We start from the raw sequence: 23970 nt of genomic DNA on the forward strand, positions 1-23970 counted from the left end.
AAGTCCAGACAATCCTAAAATATACAAAAGAAAGCAAATCCAGCCTTCTGCACTGTCTGCTGCCCTGGAACAAGGTTCAGGACTGTATTGTCCGTGCAGGTGGAAGCATTATGTCACCTGCAGCACTGTCACCGTGCAGCGGTGCTTAGTCCCCAGGAGGCCCCTGCCACTCCTATCCTTCCTGTCTGTGGTTTGGGTGCTGCCAGCTGACCACTTTTCTGCAGGGTCTCACAATAGTGTTTCCCTGCCGTTTGGGGACTCTGGCATGCTGAAGGACAGGAATCATGCAGATGTTGCATTTCCCATAATGCTTTCACAGTATTTTTAGGGTCTTCCTCAGTGCTGGGCCCATTCTGCCATAGGTTATAGGCTATAGGAGCACATTCTCTCGGGTGTGTCCAACCTGCAACCTACAGACTACATGGAGCCCAGGGAAGCTATGAATGCAGCCCAACACACTGTCACAAATATACTGAAAATAAAAACACTCCTCACAATTTTTAAAAATCCAACTGATTGGCTCTTAAGCATGAATTTTGTAGATGACAGTGTTGTGGTCACAGTATCAAGGTTAAACACTGTGCTGCTGCTAACAGGCTACCGTGCTTGACGTGGCCACTTTGAGTGCTCCTGTGTGATGCATGAGAGCCTCAGAAGACAGCGAGGGGGCTGGAGAGATGGTTCAGTGGTTAAGAGCATTGCCTTCTCTTCCAAACGTCCTGAGTTCAATTCCTAAGCAGCCCAAGCGGTAGCTCAGAGGCTAAGAGCGCCTAATGCTCCGCCAGAGGACCCGAGTTCGAGTCCCATCTGGCTCACAGATGATATAAGCGATCAATAAATTGCTATCAAAAATCAAAGAAAAAAAAAGACAGTGAGGAACCATTACAACAGAGCCACATGACCCACTGACAAGGCCCTGTTGCCCGAGTATAGGTTTTTATCCCGTTCCTTGGTTACTGGATCGATGGCCTGACATTTCTGCTCTCCGCTGCAGGCTACTTGTCCTGCTGTCGCTTCCTAGATGATGGACAGATCATCACCAGCTCAGGAGACACAACTTGGTGAGTTCCTTCCCAAAGAAGCCTGTCTTCGTGGGCACAGACCCTGGGTCGGGATGCGGTCATTTTGTGTCTCCCCTTGTATTTCCTCACAGTGCTCTGTGGGACATCGAGACGGGGCAGCAGACTACGACCTTCGCAGGACACTCGGGTGACGTGATGAGTCTCTCCCTGAGTCCTGACCTGAAGACCTTTGTTTCTGGTGCTTGTGACGCGTCTTCAAAGCTGTGGGATGTCCGGGACGGCATGTGTAGACAGTCTTTCACAGGACACATCTCGGACATCAACGCTGTCAGTGTAAGTGAAGCACACTTGGCTTTTTGTTCTGTTGGTTTATTTTGGGGACAGAGTCCTGTAGCCCAGACTATGAGGCTGATGAAACCCCTTACTCCTGATCCTCCTGACCCTGCTGTCTCCACCTCTCAAAACTGCACTGTGTCTAAGTGCTGATCCTGACACCATTATAACAAACAGATTGCTTTCATGGATTCTTACAACCAGTGTAAGAACCACTCTTACAACATGAAATCCTCAGTAGGTCTTGATTTTTAACGTTTTAATCCATAAATTTGAGTGCTTATTATTTTTAGATAAGATACAAGCCTTATTTCCAGAATGAGTAGGGACAGGTTGTTGTTACTGAGTAGGCATTCAGTGTGTTTTGATGAGAAGCCATTCGGTGTCGAGGGGAACTCCACAGAGCACAATATTCAGGAAGGGGGTGCTGCCCTCTGCAGAGAGATAGCCAAATCAGGGAGGTGCCTGTTCTGCCATGTGCCAGCTTTGAAACCGGACAAGCTGCATAGTGTCAGCGAGCCTCACACCCCAGCCTTCCTAACAGGTTTTATCAGAAAACAGTGTGGAACTACGTGGATCATTTATTAGAAGCCCAGAAACGTGTGTGTGTGCCTATACACATGTGTGCATGTGCTATAGAGGCCAGCAGTGGACATCTGTTACCTCCTCGATTGTATTTCCCCCTTCTTTCGTGATTCAGGGTCTCGCTAGCCCTGACTGGCTTGGAACTTACTGTGTAGACTGTGGCTGGTTTCAAACACAAAGATCCTCCTGCCTCTTCCTCCCAGGTGCTGGAATTCCAGGTGTGAGTCACTGTGTCCGCCTTCCTCACCTTAGTTTTGAAAGCATCTCTCAGTGAACCTGGAGCTAATCAAGCCAGGCTAGTTTGCTCTTGCGTTCTGGCTACCCGCCTGTCTCCTGAGCCCTCCAGTGCTGGCTTTACAGATGTGTACCCCTTTTAGAGGCACGCTGGGGATTGAATTCAGGTTCTCTTGAATTCAGTAACTGAGCCATCTCCCCAGTCCTGCTACTTCATATTTTTAAGGGGGAAAAAAAACAAACAAACCCAGTCAGACAACCACAAGCACGCTAAGCAGATGCCAGATTGCTGGAGATTAAGGGGGATGTGCTAGTCTTGGACTTTTGAGAAACATGAAAATGACACTGAATGACCGTACAAATGATTATTAAGTGATGATTGGGGGCGGGGTTCAGAAGAATGTGGGCCACCACTTTGAGTCAGCTAAGTGTCCCTGTACAATTCAGATGCCAAAGGCTGTAGATGTGAGGCATTCTAGAGGAACCATGCTTGTCAATCCAATTAAGACATTACAGTTCCGTAAGAAGATACTTTGTAGTGTGTGTGTGTGTGTGTGTGTATTATTCCCACTCTAAAAGTCATATTCATGTGGTTCTGCAGATTACGACTATCTAGGTCGCTTTCTATTGCTATGATGAAACACTAACTGCTGTACCCAGAGTCAGGACCCCCAAAAACCACCAAGAGATTTTATTATTATTCCAGCCTGCTGGGTTCTACCATCTTATACAAGGGCAAGATGGCAACCACCCGAGAAGGAGGCAGGAGCATCTTTTAAGCCATACTGAGGGGATTGTCTAAGGAAGTTGGGTCATTTTAGATATGATTGACATATTTAGATATGATCATATTAGTACGTCTTCATTGGCCAGGGCTAGCCAGGGTTGGTCAGGGCTACAGTTTTCCATTGGGGGCAGGCCCTGTCTTTGAACTGCTGTGGGGGCTGGCTCAGGCCTGGCCTGGCCTGGGACTGCGTGTACCAGGCCTCCTCCTGGCTGTTGGGGGTGCTGAATATTGATTGTCCTTTGTTCTTGGCTTTTCCTAAGAAACCACTTGTTCAGTCTCTGAAAACTGGAATTGAGGCCTGGTCTCTGAGAGAAGAGTGATCAGCCTGTTATGGCATCTGCTCCGTCCTTCCCTAACTAACAGAAACTTGGAGAGGAGAATTTATTTCAGCTCACACTTCTAGGTAACAGTCCATCACTGAGCAGTCGGGGCAGGAACTCTAGATAGGAACTGGAGGCAGGAGCTGAGGCACAGACTGAAGGAATGCTGGTCCCACTTGTGTAGTAGGAGGAGCGGGCTGCGTCCAGCCACCCGACTAGCTTAACCCCTGAAGTAACCACACCAAAATTAATTAAATTACTGCCTGGCCCATTAGCTCTAGCCTCTTATTGGCTAACTCTCACATCTTGATTCAGCCCATTTCTAATAATCTGTATGTCACCACGAGGCCGTGGCTTACCGGGAAAGATTCAGCATGTATGACCTGGTACCTTCATGACAACTCCCCGTCTCTGCTTCCTTCCTCTCAGAAGTCTGTTCTGTCTACTCCACCTACCTGAGTTCTGCCCTATCAAAAGGCCAAGGCAGCTTCTTTATTCAACCAATGAAAGCCACACACAAACAGAACCTCCTACACCACGCTTGCTCCTTAAGGATTGCTTGGCTTGGTTTTTACAGCCCAGGATTACTTGTCCAGGGATGGTCCAGAGCACTGTGAACTGGGCCCTCCCACATCAATCGTTCATCAAAAAATGCCTCACAGGCTTGCCTACAGGCCAGTCAGATGGAGATAGAGGCATCTGAGCTAAGGTTCCCTCTTCCCAAACGACTCAGGTTTGTGTTGAGTGGACAGAACCTGAGCAATACAGAGTCAAAGAGAGCAAGTGCTTGCTTCCCCTCTTTCAGGTCAGCCTGCTTATACTGACAGCATCAGGGAAGGCACACCTGCCCCAGCCATCATGGGTCACTTTTACAAGGCTGAGTGTGTCCTCTTATAGTCAAAATTACCAAGGGTTTTTAAAAGATGTACAGTGTGTGTGTGTGTGTGTGCGCGTGAGCGCATGCTTGTGTGCACCTGCATGAGCAGGTGCCCTTGACGGCCAGAAGAAGGCATCAAATATGGAGTCCTCAGAGGTGGGATTAGAGTGGACTGCAAACTGCTTAATGTGGGCGCTGGGCACTGGGCCCTCGTCATCTGTATGAGCAGCAAGTGCTGTCAGTTTGAAAAATCAGGAACAAATGTTGAATTTTATCCAACACTTTCCCTTTATCTGTTGAAATGCGTGGGGTTCCCCCCTTCTCTGTCCCAGCCCCCACCCCGGGGTGTGTCTGTCTGCCTGGGGCTGAGTGTTGAATGCAGGCCAACAGGAATGCTAGGCAGGTGCTCATTTGTGTTGTTTGTTTCTTCTTTCGGGCTTGGTAAAAGTTAATTTGTTTATTATTACTTTAAATTTTGTGTGCGAGTGATGTGTGGTAGGTGCATGTGCGTGAGTATGGGTGTGGAGACCTGTGTGTACACAATCAAAGGCTGTAGAGACCTGTGTGTACACAATCAGAGGCACAAGCAAAATCAGCTGGCCTCCTCTGGAACCGGCTCCCTTACTACTTGAAACAGGTCTCACTCAACTGGAAGCTTGCCTTCCTGGCTGAGCTGACTCATCAGCAGTGTCTCAGAATCATCTGCCTGGCCACAGTGCTGGGGTTATGGACACTCAACCACGCCCACAGTGCTGGGGTTAAGGACACTCAGCCACGCCCACAGTGCTGGGGTTAAGGACACTCAGCCACGCCCACAGTGCTGGGGTTAAGGACACTCAGCCACGCCCACAGTGCTGGGGTTAAGGACACTCAGCCACGCCCACAGTGCTGGGGTTAAGGACACACTCAGCCACTCCCAACTTGTCACATAGGAGCTGGGGACTCAAGCTCCACGTCCTCATGTGCTCAGGCACGCCGAGCAGGCGCTGTCTCCCAACCCTACAACAATGAGTTTACAGAGACTGATGCTGTTTGCACTGTTTGTGGGATGAGGCACTAAGTGCCATCTTTGTTGAGTTGTTAGTAAACACTGAGGCCGCTTTGGAAATGACATAGTTGGGAGAAAAATATTGTATAAATAGGCTAGGCCTTAGGACAAAGACCATGCCATGGTCCCAGCACAGGAGACTTGCTGCAGATTTGAGGCCAGCCTGGGCTACAGAGTGAGTTCTGGGACAGCCAGTGCTAGACAGAGAAACCCTGTCTCAGAAACCAAAAGCCAAACAAACAGCAGCAGCAAGGAAAACAAAACAAAAGCCAAGCGTGGCCGGGAGAGATGAGGATACAGAAGGAAGCGGCCAGCAACACCAGCAGAGGGAGGAGGCTAGGGAAGGCTTTGAACATCAAGGAACCAAACCACGAGGTGCATGGTGGGAGGAAGGAAGACTTTAATGGTCCCGGGTCCTGCAGTCCTCCGGGAATCTATGAGTAGAGCATTTCCTGTTTGGAATGATGAAACCGTGTTCACCCAGAGCAGTCGCCGCCATTTCCAGGAACCTGTGAACCTTGTCGAGCTGCTGCCCAGCAGAACTCTGCCCGTGGGACTCCTAGCGAAACAGTCGGGGAATGTCTCCCTGTGCTTACTAACAGCTGGAAATAACACTGCCCCACTATATAAGTCCTTCTCACACTTCCAACTCTATAGTCAGATCTGAGAACATAATTACAACATATCTGTATTTAGTAATCAGAAATACATTTAACTGAAGCAATTATATCCCTCAAATAACTTATTTATTTGAAAACCTAAGGGTAGGTTATAATACTAAATTATTAGTTATTAAATGTTAATATTATTTTAAAACCTAGTAGTGTAGTTCAGTAGTTGAGCACTTGCTCAGCGTATGTGAGGCCCAGGCTGATCCCCTACACAGGAAAAGAACACAACGTTGTTGCCAGGAATTTAGTGGATGATATAGCAGAAGATCAATAGAAAAACTAATTAACAGCTGGACAACTGCTTAAGAATGAAGAAAGTTAAGTTCGAGCACTACTTTACTAAAGGCTCTTTATTAAATAGACTCCAGATTGATAAGATTAATATATGAAATTAAAAGAACTAAAAACAATTATGCACTGTTCATTAGGAGTAATGAAGGAAGCTGGGGAGATGCTCAGCTGGTATTCACTGTGCGCATATGAGGACTGGCTGGTCCACAGAACTCAGGTGAAAAGGCTGGCCTGCGGGGACCGCCTGTTGTCGATCCCAGCACTGGGGAGCAGAGACGGGAGAGAACCGTCTCTGCGACCAAAAGAGGAACTAGAGAATGACCTAAAACACCTGACGACTTCTGGCGTCATCCTGTGCGTGTCACCCTGTGCGCTCCCGTACAAACCCGTAAGGAATGAAAGAAAGCGGGGTGTGGTGGCTCATGCCTAGAATCTCAGCACTCAGGAGGTCGAAGCAGGAGGATCAGAAGTTCAAGGGCATCCTCAGCTACTCCATGATTTAAGGTCAGCCTGGGATATAGGAAATCCTGTCTCAAAAACACAATCAAAGAAATATAAGTGAAGCCTAAGCAGACCTGACTCTGTGAAGCCTTAACACGCTGCGGAGTCACATTTGAGCAAATAAAACCAATGTACAGACATTTTGTTTCTACACAGTAAGAAATCAGTGTCGGTAGCTCAACTTCAGAAAACAAAGCCGTCATGAGAAAGCAGTTCCCAGAAGCTGGAAGTGCTTTGACTAGGCACATGTGGAAAAGCACACTGACCAGGGCTGCAGCATGAAACGCTACTCAGGTGCCAGGCATGCCTGGGGCTGTACCCCTCCATCGCCAGTGGAGGGCGGAGTTGTCTGTTTTCTGTCTGTGCAGGTGTTGTGTAGACCAGAGGCTGATGTTGGGTGCCCTCTTCACCTTATTCAGAGGCAGGGTCTGAACCAGTTGAACCAGTTGACCTATACTAGTCCAGCTAGTTAGCTTGCTTAGGGGACCCCTTCTCTGCCACCCAAATGCTGAGGTACAGGCAGGCCTCCACACTCGGCCAGCATTTACTGAGGGTACTGGGCATACCTCCACACTAGGCCAGCATTTACCTGGGAGCTGGGCTCCATAGCATGGCACGAGGGTGGCATTCATTAGCAACCCCAGTGTAGTCTTCACAGGCACACGAGTGCTTTATCTCCCGAGCCATCCCCCAGTCGCAGTGTTCTGTATGTTCTAAAACCTTTCCAATTTATTTCTCATAGTAGAATTCTGAAATATTTAAACAGACATCCTGTAAATAGTAATACTTGACTTACGATCGGCATGGGGAGTTTTGGTTTGTTCTGACTCTGACTCGCGTGCAGGAGCCTCCTCTTAGGCATCCTGGTGGCCCCTGGTCCTGGGAGGTCACTGCGCTGATGCTGACCCTAGTGTGAACATGCAGTCTGTGCCCGCTGTCCTGGTGCAGCACACTGTTCCTGACTCCTAAATGACAGGCACCCAGTACGTCTGGATCAGACAGGCGAAGGACCACAGGCGGCGTTATTAATACTGTGTGCTGAGCAATGGCTCATGCACTTTGCATGTGCTATTTAGCCTAAATCGTCAACTAAAACAAAAGCCCAGAATATTAAAAAATACATATGTATTAGGCCAGGTGTGGTGGCTCACACCTTTGTAGCCCTAGCACTTAGGAGGATGGAGCAGGAGTATTGTGCGTTCTGGGTCAGCCTGTGCTACATGGTGGGTTACTGGCTCACATAAAAAGAAACTTCTCAGCAGTCACTGAAACGGAAAGAAGCAAAATTAGACTCTAAGCCTGCCCTACCTCCTGTCCCCAGTTGTCTGTCTCCATGGTCTCCGAATGCATCTATTATGGTGTAGACCAATCTCACTCACACCTCCAACACCAGCCTCTCTGCCTCCATTGTTTTTACGTTGTTTTTTTTTTTTTTTTTTTTTTTTTCCCTTTTTAGTTCTTCCCAAGTGGCTATGCCTTTGCCACAGGCTCCGATGATGCCACCTGCCGGCTCTTTGACCTCCGTGCAGACCAAGAGCTACTGCTGTATTCTCATGACAACATCATCTGTGGGATCACATCTGTGGCTTTCTCCAAGAGCGGGCGCCTTCTGCTAGCCGGCTATGATGACTTCAACTGCAGCGTGTGGGACGCGCTGAAAGGAGGCCGGGCAGGTCAGTGATGTAGCCAAGGCAGGTTCTGTTTCAGGAAGCCTGAAAAGGCTCCCACAGACACTGAGGCTTGCTGGGCATCCGGGAGCTGTCAGAGCAGCAGCTGGGCGGCTTTCCTTCGTATCTTTATTACCTTTGATGGTAGCTGGAGGAACATTTATCCTACTGAAGAATGACATTAGGTCCTAGAATGGTAAATTAGGGGTCAGGAGCAGTAAATATAAATTGGTGCCTTCTTGCACAAATCAGTTTTCTTTTTCTTTTAAAGATTTATTTATTTATTTATTTGTTATGTGTACAACATTCCATATATGCCTGCACACCAGAAGAGGGCACCAGATCTCATTTTGGATGGTTGCGAGCCACCATGTGGTTGCTGGGAATTGAACTCAGGACCTCTGGAAGAGCAGTAAGTGCTCTTAACCTCTGAGCCATCTTTCCAGCCTTTTTTTTTTTTCTTTCTGATAGTTTTCTTTTTCTTACATCCTGGTTGGTTTGCTTATTTATTATTCTGAGACAAATCCTTATGCTTGGAAGTCACTATAAAGCCCAGGCTGGCCTTGAGCTCAATGTTACCCTCCCTCAGCCTTCCAAATGCTGGAATTGCTGGTGAATGCCGTCATCATACCCTGCTAAGCTGTCACTTGGGGCTAAACCATTGCTCTCTAACCTGACAGGAAGCATGGTTTCTGCAGTGGCTCATGCTCTTGAGACTGACCCTGAGGATATAGGCAGATTGTCTTCCAGGCCTCAACAGGAACCCTCCCATTAAAAACCAACATAGCAACCATATTGGAACTGGGATTAAATGGAGGAATTTGTAATTTAACTGTTAAACATTTACATTTGTAATGTAATGTTAAAATTATACTCCAGAAGCTGGGCGGTGGTGGTGCATGCCTTTAATCCCAGCACTCGGGAGGCAGATGCAGGTGGATCTTTGTAAGTTCAAGGTTGGTCTGGTCTACAAGAACAAGTTCCAGGACAGCTAGGACTGTTACACAGAGAAACCCTGTCTTGGAAAACCAAACAAACAAATGTATGGTGTGTGTGTGTGTGTGTGTGTGTGTGTGTGTGTGTGTGTGTGTGTATATATGTATGCATACTCCGTATACACACATGGGTGTGTGTACTTTGTTACTATAACACAACAAACATATTTTCTGCACCCCAAGATAGACTGGTAGGGTGCAGTGGTGTACACCTGTAATCCTAACACTCAGGAGACACATAGGAGAATCACAAGTCTGAGGTCAGCCTGGGCTACACATCAAGACCTTCATCTCAGAAAAAAAGCTTGAAATAGCATGCCTGTGTTACTGCCAATTTTCTTTTTCCACACATCCCTGTCCTCTGAAACTCTCCCCTGTGCTCCCCACCACTGTCTGACTGACTCAAGAGGAAAGCTGGGATTACAGTTTAACAAGTCAATTCTAATCTCCATTCCCACCAACCAACCGTTTCTTTCTCCTAGTCAGGAGATAGGTTAATGGCTGATTCCCTAGTCTTACGCTGGCATTTGTCATGTGACTGACATCATAGAAGTGCAAATGGGAAGGTGTCACCCTTTACTGTTCACTTGTTAATGCAGTTCTGTTTTGACACACTTGCCCCCACTTAGTCCCAGGGATCCCCATCTCTACCACTGTGGACCTTGTAGCTTACAGCCCTGTTGCTGTCTTTGCCTCTTTCGCTCAATCCCCACCTTTAGAGCCCCCAGAGTTGTTGGACATAGAGGCTCTCAGCTCTCACAGGAATTATCTTCTGAAGTCAGCTAACAAATCACAGAGTTCAGAGTTGGTACCTTGCAAGTAGATTTTTGTAAACAACATGTTGCCCAATGCCAGCAACTCCATAAATAAGGAATTCTGTATTTGGCTGTTACCTCAATCTGCTAGTATCCATCAACTCATTTCTGACATGCTTGAGTTCCCAGTTTGCTTTGCTGATAGCTGTCTTCATGGCTGGCTTAGTACAGTGTCTCACTTTAAGGCCAAATCCAGACTTGGGAGCCCTTCTCTTCCCTGTCCTTTCCAGGTGACTGGAGAGGCCACCTCTGTGCTTTCTTCTTACATGGCATTCCAACACCATGATGGTAAAGTTGCCATCCATACACCGCCAGACTGGAAACGCTACAGGGAATACTTAAACAGGATACACTTCTGAGAATGGAAATATGTTTAAAGAGAGATGGTGGCTCTGACATTGCATTTGAACCTCGGAGTCCCTGACGGCTCCGTGATTAGGAGTGCTGACAGGTGAGGCGGCTCTGAGGGAGCCAGCCACTGTTCACGCATTCCCTGACACGAGATAAGGAAAGGATATTTTCATCTTCATTTGAATGTTTGCATTTTCACTCAAATCTTGAGAACTGTTTATTTTGTCCTGTGCAGTAAAAAATAAGGATGGGTGAGTCTCAGGTCACTGCAGTTTGTGTGTGGTGATGAACAGAAAGAACGAAAGGGGTGGTTTGGGTCTATTTTGGAGATAGGATGGAAGGCAACTGTCTTGTTCTTGTTGGGAAAGCACACTGTATAGAACTTCCACTTAAAAATGTGTTTTTATTGAAAGCAGCACAGTTCAGTAGCAGAACTGGAATATCATGAACTTACTGGAGATGTGGAATTTGTTTTTACATATTTTCCTAGGCAGAAAAATTACAAAACTCCCAGGTACTATATGACACACGCTTGTTATCCCAGCACTTGGAAGGTAGATGGAGAAGGATTGGGGTCTTAAGATTATCTTTGGCTGGGTCGCAAATTCAGGTTCAGTCTGGACTACATGAGAACCCTCTTCTCAATTTTCTTAAATGGTTGACAGTTTATTGCCTTGGAAAACTATTCAGCCTCTTGTTGCTCCTAACTATGGTTTAAGGCTCCTAAATGTTGTAAATAACAGGGTTCATTTTAAAAAGTAGGAGGTGAGTCACCTTTTGAACTGGAAATACAAGCAAGTGTCTACAAGACACTCTTCTCAATTTTTTTTCCCTTTTTTTTTAAGATAATGACTTTTCAAAAATCGGAAGCACAAATTGATGTTTTCGTTTTTTAAAAAAAAATTCACATAACCCATGGTGTGTTGTACTGTGCCTGACTTGCCCTGATGGCTGTGTCCTCAGGATGCCTGTTCGTTTTCTAATCACCATCTGCATTGTAACTTTTGCAGTTCTGAAACTCCGGTTTTAACTCTGTATTGACCTTTCTTTGTAGGTGTCCTTGCTGGTCATGACAACCGTGTCAGCTGCTTAGGTGTGACTGATGATGGCATGGCTGTGGCCACCGGCTCCTGGGACAGTTTTCTTAGGATCTGGAATTAACAGTGTCCTAAGTTCTGCTCCCCAATGGCTATCTGGAGATCCACGCTACAGCCCACAGCTGTGAGAAGAAACTCTACCTTCTGTTTGCAGATGAGGGTTTCTATTGAGATGACTACGTATGAAAGAAAGCGTCTTTGAATAAAGTACAGCCAAATGGTGGTCAGAGACAATCAAGACTAAGGTCCCATGCTGCAGGCGAAGGGCCTGGGTATTGAGCAGTTGTGTTGACTTTAAGCCCAACAGATTCCTGCTTGTGCTAGTCCTTTTTCTGTAGATTAGAATGCACATTCTGTAGCAGGTGACTGTTGTGTTTGCATTTTGTTAGGGACTCCCCTTGAACTCTGTATATATGAGAACCATCACATTTTTAAAGTATTGTCATGGGAGAGCCAGGACCCGTAATAGGCAGATGTGATGTTGTAGATATATGTGCTGTCTGAAGGAGTCCCCTTGGGCTCTGACATCGCATTTGAGTCACGATGGCCTCCTGATTAGGAGGGTTGATAGATGAGGTGGCTCTGCAGAAGCCAGTGGCTGTTCATGCATTGCCATGCTAGGGATCTAAGTGCTCCTTTTGAGTCATTTGAGGGGACAGATGATGTGAAGGCCAGGGGGGACACTGAAATGTCATTACAATTTATTATATTATAACCAGTAGACATTGGCATGTATTTTAATTTTTGGTATTCTAAAAGGCTGAGCCCTTTGAACCTTTAGATCTTGCTGTTAATTTCACATTCTGAAACCAAGTTTGTAGAATGTACTAGTATTTCAGAAGTTTGACAAAACCTGACTTGCCCCTGCTTCTGAAGACTCCTCTCAGTATTCTCTGTGATGGGTAGGAAACAGTGGCTCACCTTTAACATTTTTGAGAAATGTAAACTCATCCACTAACTGGCACTAACATACATAAGATGGCTTTATGAACTCTGTGTAAGATCTGAACTGGTATAAATTATCTGCACCCTTGACCTTCTGCTCTTCTATTTTGGTGGTGCTGCAGAAGGAATCTAGGGCCTTGTGCCCACCAGGCTTGCTCTGCACCCCTGGCTCCTCCAGACCACGACATACCTGTTCCTATGCAGCTTGCAGTTGAGTGTCCAGAGCTGGCCCCTAGAGCCTAAAGCATTTGTTTCAGAGGGTCCGCTCACAGCAGGCTGTCCAATTGCTCTGTCTGTCACTGGGCTGTCCTGCCTCTCCTCTTGTTTTCTCCTACAAATTTAAATGACTGACAATAGCAGACTGTTACCTCTTGCTGGGTGCTGCCTTCATGGATTACCTGGATGTATACAAAACATTGTTTGAAACTCAGTAACACGTATGTTGCTATTTAATAGTTTGTTAAAGTTGATCACCTGTAACTAACTTTAACACTTCCAAACTCTGGAGTTTTCATCCTTATACTGTGACTGTGCCCATGTATGTGTCTGCTGTGATGAAATCAGCATCAGCTTTATTAAGGTCAGTTGCGCTTCACGTACTACAGTGGACAGAGCCTCCTCCCACACAGCTCCAGGGTTGGACCTGACTGGGGCAGAACAGGAATGAAGAGCCGACAGACACAGGAGAGTTGGGGCTGTGGAAGAAACTGCAGCCCCCAGGAAGTGAGTTTGTTACATGGAACAGCCCAGAGTTGGTGCTGCTGCATACAGATGAACAAGGAGGCAGCTTTTACGGTATGCAGCAGGACCAAGGAGACAGGGCTAGCTAATCCGGGTGAGGTTACTTTACGAAGCATAGCTCTCTGAAATAGGGCACAATTTACTTAAAAGGAAAGAATAAAAAAAAAAGACAGTGCTGGGCTGGAATCTAGCCCTCCTTGTATGTGCTGCCCAGAAGGCGCTCTACCTCTGAGCTGCACCTGCAGCCTGCCCCACCCAAGCCAGAGTTGAAGCACATTAGAGGATCACAATCATTTCCCCACAAGGGTGTGTTTCCAAGACTGCTGTGTAACTCAGAACTCATCCAAAACTCTGTTCAAAACAGCACTTCTAATATGTATTTTAAAACGGGGCTAAAGGATTTAATCCATGGTAAAGTGCTTGAAACGCAGGGCCCTGGGTTCAGTCCTCAGCTGTGTGTCAGTCAAAAGTCATACAGAAGAATTCTATGGCCCTAAATATTTTAAAATGGAATTCAGGGCAGGAGAGTTGGCTAAGCAGATAAAAGCACTTTGTTACTCTTGCAGAGAACCTGGGTTCAATTCCCAGCAACCATGTGGCAGCTCACAACCACCTGTAACTCCAGTCTCAGGGAATATGACTCCCTTGGACACAAGGCAAAACATTTGTACACATAAATCTATGTTAAAAAGGGGGTGTGTTTTCATGTTATTAAAAGCTTGTGTAGAACAGAATTTAAAGATTTCCCTTACAGTGTAGCTGGAGAGTAACCATGATGAACATATGGCTCACTGCACACAGTGCCAGGGTTTGGCACAGTAGTGACCTTAGTCAAGCTGCTTTCTACTGGTGGGTACCTTTAGGGTTTCTCTGCAGTTTGTTGTGGCTAAATACACTGGCTTGCCTGAGACTTCCCGAGATTAGCCTATATAATGTGCCTTAGCAGGTTGATGCTTAGCATGCAAAACATCAAACAAAAGTCGTCTTTGAGACCGGCAAGATTTTTAACATTTTGCTGTGGCTTCTGCCTTGGCCTCTAGCTGAGTCCACAAGCATCTTTTCCCGGAGAGTATTATAAAGGCACATGATCTTTTCTAAAACATTGTAACCACCATGTAGTTGAGTGAATGCCTCAAAGTGCTGTTCAGCAAGGACAGCTCTACCTTGAGATAAGCAAGTTCATTTTTGGCAGCCGTGCTCCATGTAATACTCCAGGTCCTTAACTAGCTTGGACTTAGTTGTGATACACGTATACTGTATTGAATTCCAAATTCATAAAAGCAGTTGAGTGTTGGGCTCTGGTCCTTCAAGTTCAAGTCTAGTCAGTGGCTGTCATTTTAATTTAGAGTTGGCAAGTTGATTGATGATGTGTTTCTGAGATGTAAGGGACTTGAATCTGTTACATGACCTAGTGCAGCCCTGTAACCCTTCACCTGGGGGGTTGCGTGTGAGGGACCACAGAGGGACCACTGAGAGTTGAGGCCAGTCAGCCAGGGTCAGATGGAAACCTTATTTATCCCAGGGACTGGAGAGATGGCTCTTCTCATAGAGGACATGAGGATAGTTCCCAGTTCAGGTGGCTAACAACTGCCTGTAACTTCAAGGGACCCAAAACCCTCTTCTGGCCTTCTCAGGCCCCTGCACACACAAACGTAATTTAAATAAATCCCCCTTTAAAGAAAAAGAAACCCTATCTTAAAAAAAAAAAAGATCATAAAAATGACCATTCTATTGTTGAAAGTACTCTCCAATCCCACTGATGACTTAGGTTTAGGAGTAAAACTAAGACTTTGTTTTAGAAGTGAAACTATTCAGGGAAATTAAGTGGGTATGAACGTCTTGGATTTTGAATCATAATGCGCATTCTTTATTAACTAGCCTAGAAAAACTGAATAAGCAGACCCCAGATGGACCCTGCCATCACTTAAATACGGAACATCCCTTTAGACTCTGCAGATCAGACCTGGCTTGTACTGTGTTTGTTCTCTGGCCACTGTGGAAAACGTGGTTTAAAATGATGTCTTAGCTCGTCCTCAGGTGAGCTGGTTTTACCAAGATGATCTTAAACTGATCCTGTGGAACGTGAGGTGCAAAGCAGGCTCACTGCTTGTTCACTGCTCACAACAGGTGCTCATGGGATGTCTGAGTCAGCACTGTTAGCCACAGGCAGATGGAACATCTTGTATTTAGGAAATATTTTCCATGTTTATAGTTTTCTAAGAGTTTTTTTTTTCTTAAACCCAATGGCTGATTTTGTAAAACAGGTGTAATAATATAGCATTATGAGGAAAAGAACTTTTCAACTATACGAACTGTATCCAACAAAATCTTCCATAGCATAGTCTGTTAACTCGGACTTCTGTAATACAGCTGTAGGTTGTCCAGGCCCTTCTGTCTTTATACAACGGTGCTCTAACCTATCATTTTCTCCTTGAAGAGGCTTCTCTTCGAACATCTGCATCGTCTCACCGAAGCCATGAGATAGCATAAATGTGTCTTGAAACAGATTTGAGAATTTTTCTATAAGGCACCTTGGAAATGTCCTCAAATATTTTCAATACAGAAAGTCAGCTGACTATGAATGTCAGCCATATGTCTAAAGCTTTCCCATATAAGCAGAGGACCTGTGCCAGGATCCAACAGTGTTGAGATAGAACAGTGATCCCCTTATTTGTACACTAGCTTGTGAAATGCTGTTGTAGTGAGCTGTACTATACTCTGTAATCAATAAAGTGCTTTTCACTGTCTTTCATTGTACCATGTTTTAAGTCAAATTTTAGTGAGATTTTTAAAATTAAGTCCCAGAACTAATTCAAGTTCAGTACTTCCATAGTTAACTCTACTTCCTTTGTTTAAACGCTGTTTTTGTTGTTTTTTAATAAGAAAGGAAGTAAGGGAGAGACTGGCGTGTCACTGACCCAAAGCTGGCTTTTAGTTTATTAAAGCCACCAATTTCTCATTCACAGATAGGTCATTCCTTCCCTTGTGGAGCACAAGAGCATGTCTGTAATTCTAGTAGTTGTGAGACAGACACAGGAAGATCCCAAGTTTGAGGCCAGCTTGGACTACATGTAAGACCCTGTCTCAAAAGAAACAACATCCATGCTTCCCCTGTAGCTCACTTGGGGTAATTTAGTTCCATTTTTTTTTAAATTGAAAAAAAAATCTATTCAATGTTTATATCTCATTACAATTTTAAGATTAATGAAAGAGTTTGAATTAGTTACCAAGGCAAACATAAAACATTAGAGTCAGGCATGACACATGCCTTTAATTCCAACATTTGGGAGGCAGAGGCAGGTAGATTTCTGAGTTTGAGATCAGTCTGGTCTACAGATCAAGTTCCAGGACAGTGAGGGCTACACAGAGAAACCCTGTGTCGAAAACACCACCAACAAAAAAGGCTTGTATTCTACCTGTTTAGGGAGTCCTGCTGGCTCAGTACTTACAAGTTGCATGCCTACCATGGAAAACCTCTCAAACTGCCACTGACAGTGGCAAACCGGGGATCTCTCCCTGTGACTGACCAAAGGAACTAAATGATAGTGGTGCAGTAATCGGGACCCTGGGTGTGAGATCGTGACTATCATGAGAATGACTGGGAACAGAAAATGAAAAGTCACTAACGGATAAACGCTGCACTTATCAACTAACGGCAAACAGGTTTATTTTCATCTTGCAAGCTTGCATACTTATAAAAATGTTTTGTAAAAAGTTAAAGATCATATAGTTTATAAAACTGTAAACATACACAGTAAATCATCAAGTATGTGTGTAGTAACTGGGCAGTAACAGTCATGATTACATTCTGTGTAATGCATGAGCCCAGCCACAGGTGCACTCTAGTCTGGGAGAAAAGCTGGCTTCCACAGTTAAACACTCTTCTCAACAGCCACGACTTCATCAGCTGGGAGCTGCACTCCTATCTAGTGACAGGAAGCATTCTGAACTATGAACACTCGTTCCCAGACTTCAGAGTACACTGAGACCACCTGCAGGCTTATTGAAGCTTGCTGCAGACTCCAAACTTGCTATGATTCTACAACGGTGTTGAGCTTGAGAACCTGCACTTACAAGTTTCAAAGTAATGTTGATAACCCAGTGATCAAACCCAGAGAACTACACTGAAGCATGCTAATTATGTGGCCAAAAGTTAAAGTGCTCGATGTAACTTTGTAACTTAGGTTAGCAGACTTTGATTTCAGATAAGTTTTTCATGTAATTTTCACCTAATCCCACTTGGTTACCATTTGGGGGATATTTTATCAGCAGTAAAAGCAAAATGTAGTCATGTGTGTTTAAATTTGAATACTGCAGCCCCAAACCCATTTTCCTAAAGGGTAAGTAATTCTGAAACTTTTCGATGGTCTAAATAATGGTGTAAAATATTGTAACATTCTTTAGAATTTTAAAAATAAGAGATGTATTTATGGTGCGCGCACCTTTAATCCCATCACTTAGGAGGTGGATCTCTGTGAATTCAAGGACAACCCAATGGAGTGCACTGTCCCCTGGATGGCACAGCTGGCATCTAGAAAATACTCATACGTTAGCACTTTATTTTCATAAGTCGGGTCAGAGAAGCAACCTTCCTTGCCATTTAAAAGTATTTCCATAGACACTGTCAACCAGCCTCTAATACAGAGGCACACATAATACCTGAACCATAAACATTTCACTAACACAGTGATTTTTGTGGTTGTTTTTGTTTTGTTTTTTCAAGATGGTTTCTTTGTATAGTAGTCCTGGCTGTCCTGGAACTCACTTTGTAGACCAGCCTGGCCTCGAACTCACTGAGATCCACTTGTTTCTACCTCCTAAATGCTGGGATGCCACCATTGCCCGGCAAGAGTGATAATTTTTAATGGGGTCCAAAGAAATTCATGTAATTAAGGTCAAAGCTTCTAGTGGGGACAAGCCCAGTGTGTCAGTGAGATTCCTCCCAAGGATCCATTGGTTACAGTCACGTCACCATACGCCACGTCACTTCCTGTGCCCCGTGCCAGCCATCCCTTCTGGCCGGCCACCTCACGTTTAGGCAGAAGACCTCTCCTTGCTAGAGACAGCAGAAGATCAGAGCCAGATACTGCATGCGTGACTACAATGACAGGCCCTCCTATGATTTCACATGAGTTTTAATGAGGATAAAACTGTGTAGTGATGGTTACATCCTTGCTGTGAGGGCGAAACCCAGGAGCAGCCCACACTCCCTGGTGTGAACAAATCATCTGATAAAGAAATTCCATATTCCCATTAAAGAAGGCATCAAGAACTAGTGATGGAAGATGAAAAGATCTCTAACTCCTGGATGCCAGGAAGCAGTTATTCAGAATCAAAGACAGAAAGCCCTGGTTAAGTGTCGCAGGACCCCTCAGAGGCTGCACAGCTGGTTCCACTGATTCTAAAGGAATCCATCATTTAACCCAACAGTTCAGTCTTTAAACTACAGCTAATGATGTTATTGCGACACTTCAAAAAGTGTGCCCCCCCAAGACAGGTCATTACCACAGTCTCTGCAAGGCATCGGTACGCAGAGTAGTAATTCATACTGAGGTTATTTCATAAAAATAGTTCTCCCCTTCTTCCAAGTCCGCTTCCTCCACTGCGATCAGCACAGCAGCCTTTGTTAAGATTCTTCATTGCTTGAGTGCAGAAACTGATTCGAAAAATTCTCCAGCTCACGTTCAAGTTGAATGGCTTTATTTCTAGTTAAGACAACAAATACAGCTAATTATCCTAACAGTCAATGAGAAAAATACGTTCTAAGAAACAGCCCTCTAAGCAGCTGTGGCCATCCTTATTAAAACTCATATATGATTGTTACCACGTGGCTCCTGCCATGCTCACAGTGAACACCTCAGAGTCTAGAGCGATAATAAGAAGGTGTGGGCCTTCAGTATCAAAACAGCCTAAGAGAGAGCTTAAAAAGGAGTCACATCTTACATCACGGTCATAACTGTAAAGTGTAAAGTACTGAATGACTCACACGCTACATGCAAAGAAGCTGGCAAAGAACACATTACAACTATACTTGATGTAATAAACTGTCTATGAGAGGAAGCCCTGACTGAACTGCCAGATACAGATCTACGCAGCATATTCGCATACCATGCTAGGGCATGTACTCACAAAGAAGGGACTCTATTTGGAGAGAAAGAGTTGTTTTGTTCTCTCTGCACATGTGGCTGAGGTCACAGAAGTGAAATGTACGTATGCTGGTGAATATATTTCTTCAGGCGTCACTCCTGAGACATTAGACAGGATGGCTGAGCCTAAGTTGGTACAGTTGTGATCCCAACCTGCCATGCGCTGCTAGGCTAGACTGACTTCCAGGAGGACTGCACTTGGGCACACTCAGGGCTCACAGGCACTCCACTCCTGGACTGCACCCTTGCAAAGGCAATGACAAAGGTGAGTGCTGTGCTGACACATTCTCATTTGACTAATTACATACGCACCCCAAACTCAGGTCATGAGGACCATCCTCCAGTCTGCAAACACTAGCCATAAAGCTGTTCTTTGATGCAGAGCTATATGCTGTGTGACCCCTGAACCAGCAGTGTTGCTCAGGTGGTACACAACAACACGCCCAGACGTGCTGGCACGGGAGTGAAAATAACAACCGCAGAGTTAGACCTGACGGTGACACTCCACTGCTGTCTCCCAAAGGATCCATCATAAATCATAACAAAGCACAAGTCCAATTTATCAGGACACTTGTATATTCACTCTTCAAAGCAAGTGTCCTCAGTCCTCAGGAAGAACAGAAGCTATGTTTTTGGTTTTATTTCTTTGTTTGGGTTTTCTTGTTTGAGTCTCCAGTGGCCCAGGCTGACCTTGACCGTGCTGACACAACACCCAACTGTCATTTTAAATGACTGAACTTCTGTTCTGAAAGAGAACTACCCTAGCCTAACAGAGAGTACAAGTCCAGGACATTTCCTTTGGCTTAGATGGGTTCCTGCTGCAACTGACTTCCACTGAAACTTCAGAGCACGAGGGACAGTTACTGTCTTTCTAAAAGATTTCATGTGTGTTGGCCTACATGTATGTACTTGCACTTGCTTGACTGGTGCTGAAAAACGTCAGAAGAAGGCACAGAATCTCTTGGAACTAGAGTTATAGGTGGCTGCTGGGTGCCCTTTCCTGTATACAGTCTTCAGTTTTATGAAGTCCATGTGGATGCTGGGAACCAAGTAGGGTTCCCTGGAAAAGTATCAAGTATTCTTTTTTTTTTTTTTTAATTTTTATGACTTATTTATCTTTATTTTATGTGCATAGGTGTGAAGGTGTCAGATGCCCTGGAACTGGATTTTCAGACAGTTGTGAGCTGCCATGAGGGTGCTGAGAATTGAACCCGGGTCCTCTGGAAGAGCAGTCAGTGCTCTTAACTGCTGAGCCATTTCTCCAGCCCCTCAAGTATTCTTGCTAAGCCATCTCTCCAGCCTCAAACATGAACTCTTAATTTAAAGCAACAAAGAAAGTTAATTTAAAAGTTCTAATACAAAGTCATTAGTGACTTCATATAATTACACTTTGGATGTGAGATGAAATTAGATATTCATGTTATTAAGAGGGGAAAAGTTTACCTTAAGAGCTTTGAGTTGTTTTGTATTTTCTCCAGCTGATCTATTTCTTTGGATAATTTAGCAATTTCTTCTTCCAAATGTTTTTGAGTAACATCAACTTGTTGGCACAGTCTAGCAAAAGTGGTAGCCATTTCTCTAAAAAATAAATAAATAAATAAATAAATAAATAAAAATGTAACGTTTTCTGAAACAAATACATATTAGTAAGAAAAACTTGGTTTTGTTTTTGAGACAGGGTTTTGTTTTGTTTTGAATATAGTCCTGGCTGTCCTGGAACTCAGATCCACCTGCCTCTCTCTGCCTCTGGAGTGCGGGGACTAAAGGTATGCACCACTATGCTCAGTTAAAGAGGAAAACTTCAATACTAGCTAAGCCAGAAGGCCAGCACGACACTTGGAAGCTTAGGGTAACTGCAGGCTCCTTTATTTTACCTGAAGACAACATGCTCACAAGACTTGGCTTCAGCTGCCACCGGGAATACAAATAAGACCAATGCTAGGACTGCTAGAAGAAAACAAAGGCAGCGCCTACAAGACAGAGGAGAAAAGGACTTTCTGGAGAGGACCCCTCAGCTCAGGAATTTAGGCCAACAACTAACAAGCGGAACCTCATAAACTGAAAAGTCTCTTTACAGCTAAGGACACAATCAACTGGAGGAAGAAACCCACAGTGTGGGACAGGTCTTGTCAGTTATAAATCTGAGAGATTAGTATCCAGAATGTAGAAAGAACTCAGAAAAAACAAAAGTCAGGAAAACAAACCACCCAAGTAAAAAAAAGGGGGGGGGGCTTTAGAAACACTATGGAAAACTGCTCAGCAGCAAAGAAAAATGCAATCATGAACTTTTCAGGAAAATGGACAGAGCTAAAAAAGATCACATTGAGTGAGGTAACCCAGACTTAGAAAGACAAATACATGTGCTCTTATTTATGGATCCTAGTTCTGAATCCTTATTACACACACACACACACACACACACACACACACAGTTTAAATGCAGTTTTACTACTTGGGATGGTGGTTCTCTCCATAAAAGTCACAGAATGTTTAACAAAAACCCCAGTGCAACTCAAAAAAACCTCCCCTTGTGTTGCTAGGCAGGGGAAATCCAAAAGATTTCCCAAACACAAGCTACTGCCGTTGTCCTTGGTTGCACCCCAGAACTTGAAGGGAAGACCTTACTGCTGAAGACACCACACGCTGGACACAGACTGGGCTGAACTGATTAGAATTGGCATGCAAGGAGCACAAATTCTAATGCCATTCAAAGGAGCTATGCATGCACGCTGCCTAGGGAGAAAAGCGATCAACAGTCCTGCCAAGCCATAGAGCCTAAAGGCCACAACATTGACCCACTAACCAAGATATCTCCAATGCGGTTATATCTTGGGGGTGATCATCGGCTGTCTAATTAATTGGATTGAAGGCCCGCTCAATGGAAGGAAATTCATGTCTACTGTAAACCTAGCTAACTACTGATGGCTAGTGAGGTCAAGGACCTTAGAAGACTAGAGGAGACACCATTTCCCTAAATCAGTATAATTTCTAATTCCATTCTTAAAACTTATCCTTGCATCCACAGGCAAGTAACTGTTGCTCTCAGACCCTCAAGGAAGTGTCTTTCTATAGCAGATGGAGATGGTTATTATTACTATTACTATTTCAGATAACAATAGATTGCTGGGTGGTGCCTGCCCTGAATGACACATCTAGAATGCAACCTCCAAACCTAAGGCCCAAGGAGCACTGCTGAAAAGGAGGCAGAAGGTTTCTAAGAACCAGAGAACCAGGACATCTGATACAAGATGTGACATGAAGCTACATCCATGAAATTTCAACAACTGGGTCACCCAAACATGACACGCTTAGTGACAGTAACTAGATGGCATGCCGATGCAAGATGGGGGAAAAGAGGGCCTCACCCCTAAATGAAAATCTACAGACAACTAATGGCTGCCGGGAGAGGGATAATCATGTAGTCAGCCCTAAATACATGCGTATGAACAATACTGAAAGGATTCAGGAGGGTGTGTGTACAAACAATAACTAAGATTTCATGAACTTGGGGGACATGGGAGGAGTTGGAGAAGATGAAGGAGGGTGAAAATGATTTGAATACAGTACGCACATAGGAAATTCTTACGAAAATAACAGAATACACACACCCAGGAAATACCAACATAGGAGATGGAGATTTCCTCAGAAGCCTAACAGACTTAACTCTTCCCATCTGCTCAATAAAAACAAAAACTGTTAAGGGTGGGGGATGGCATTCTTTTGTTGTAACATGAAGGGGCCTGCTTTTTTGTTGGGGTTTTCTGTCCTGCCCGGCCCCCTAGCTATTTAGTCCCAGAGAAAAATCACACAAAGATCTCTATTAGTTATAAAGCTGATTGGCCCATTAGGTCAGGCTTCTTACTGGCTAACTCTCACATCTTGATTAACCCATTTTTCTAATCTATGTTAGCCATATGGCTCAGTACCTTTTTCAGTGGGGTAACTCACATCCTGCTGCTTCGGTGATCTGGGCAGGAGTGCGAGTAATCAACTTCCTCCTCCCCAGAATTCTCCTGCTCCCCTTGCACCATTTCCACTTCCTGTCTGGTTTTCCCACCTACACCTCCTGCCTGGCCAATCAGCATTTATTTAAAACATGATTGACAGAATACAGACAATTCTCCCACACCATTTTGTAAGATAAATCACTGAGATAGGTGGGATTACCAGAAGCCAAGGTCACATCCAGTCTGAGTGCTCAGGACAGTGCTCTGAGAGCAGTGTCTGCATTTTACCCAGGAATGTCTCCTCAGTGTGCACCTCAGACATAATTATCTAACACATTTCTCTCTGCGACTGTCTTATATACTATCACCTATCTTCTGGCCTATTTAAATAGCCATTTTCTTCATTCTACAGATACCCACTATGACACTGAAGCATTTTTCATTGTTTTACTAAATACTGACATTTGTCTAGTATGTCATAACTAATTATTTGTGGTTGCCTCCATTATAATGTAAAGGGAGGGCCAAATTAATTTTCAACTTTTCATTTCCCATAATTCCTACAATTATGTTGGGTGAATTTTTTTTTTTTAGAAA

General features: G+C 44.7%; 2 protein-coding genes across 4 annotated transcripts in view; one reads left to right on the forward strand and one right to left on the reverse strand.

The window, feature by feature from the left end:
• The window catches only part of Gnb4 (G protein subunit beta 4), a 42216-nt gene extending 26189 nt beyond the window's left edge, over positions 1-16027 (forward strand). Inside the window, exons 7-10 of the mRNA XM_085682328.2 lie at positions 995-1061; positions 1154-1355; positions 8126-8342; positions 11552-16027. Coding sequence (XP_085538454.1) covers positions 995-1061; positions 1154-1355; positions 8126-8342; positions 11552-11658 — 593 coding nt within the window. The 3' untranslated portion in view covers positions 11659-16027. The remainder of the gene's footprint in view (positions 1-994; positions 1062-1153; positions 1356-8125; positions 8343-11551) is intronic.
• Positions 16028-18399: 2372 nt separating this feature from the next.
• The window catches only part of Mfn1 (mitofusin 1), a 40626-nt gene continuing 35055 nt past the window's right edge, over positions 18400-23970 (reverse strand). For all 3 annotated transcript variants that reach the window (XM_048429945.3, XM_048429944.2, XM_048429946.3), the window contains exons 17-18: positions 20870-21004; positions 18400-18985 (exon numbers count right to left, since the gene is read on the reverse strand). In XM_048429945.3, the coding sequence (XP_048285902.1) occupies positions 18907-18985; positions 20870-21004 (214 nt within the window). In that variant the 3' untranslated portion in view covers positions 18400-18906. The remainder of the gene's footprint in view (positions 18986-20869; positions 21005-23970) is intronic.

The sequence above is a fragment of the Myodes glareolus genome, chromosome 20 (genome assembly GCF_982192425.1).
Source record: "Myodes glareolus chromosome 20, mMyoGla1.1, whole genome shotgun sequence".
Lineage (NCBI taxonomy): Eukaryota > Metazoa > Chordata > Mammalia > Rodentia > Cricetidae > Myodes > Myodes glareolus.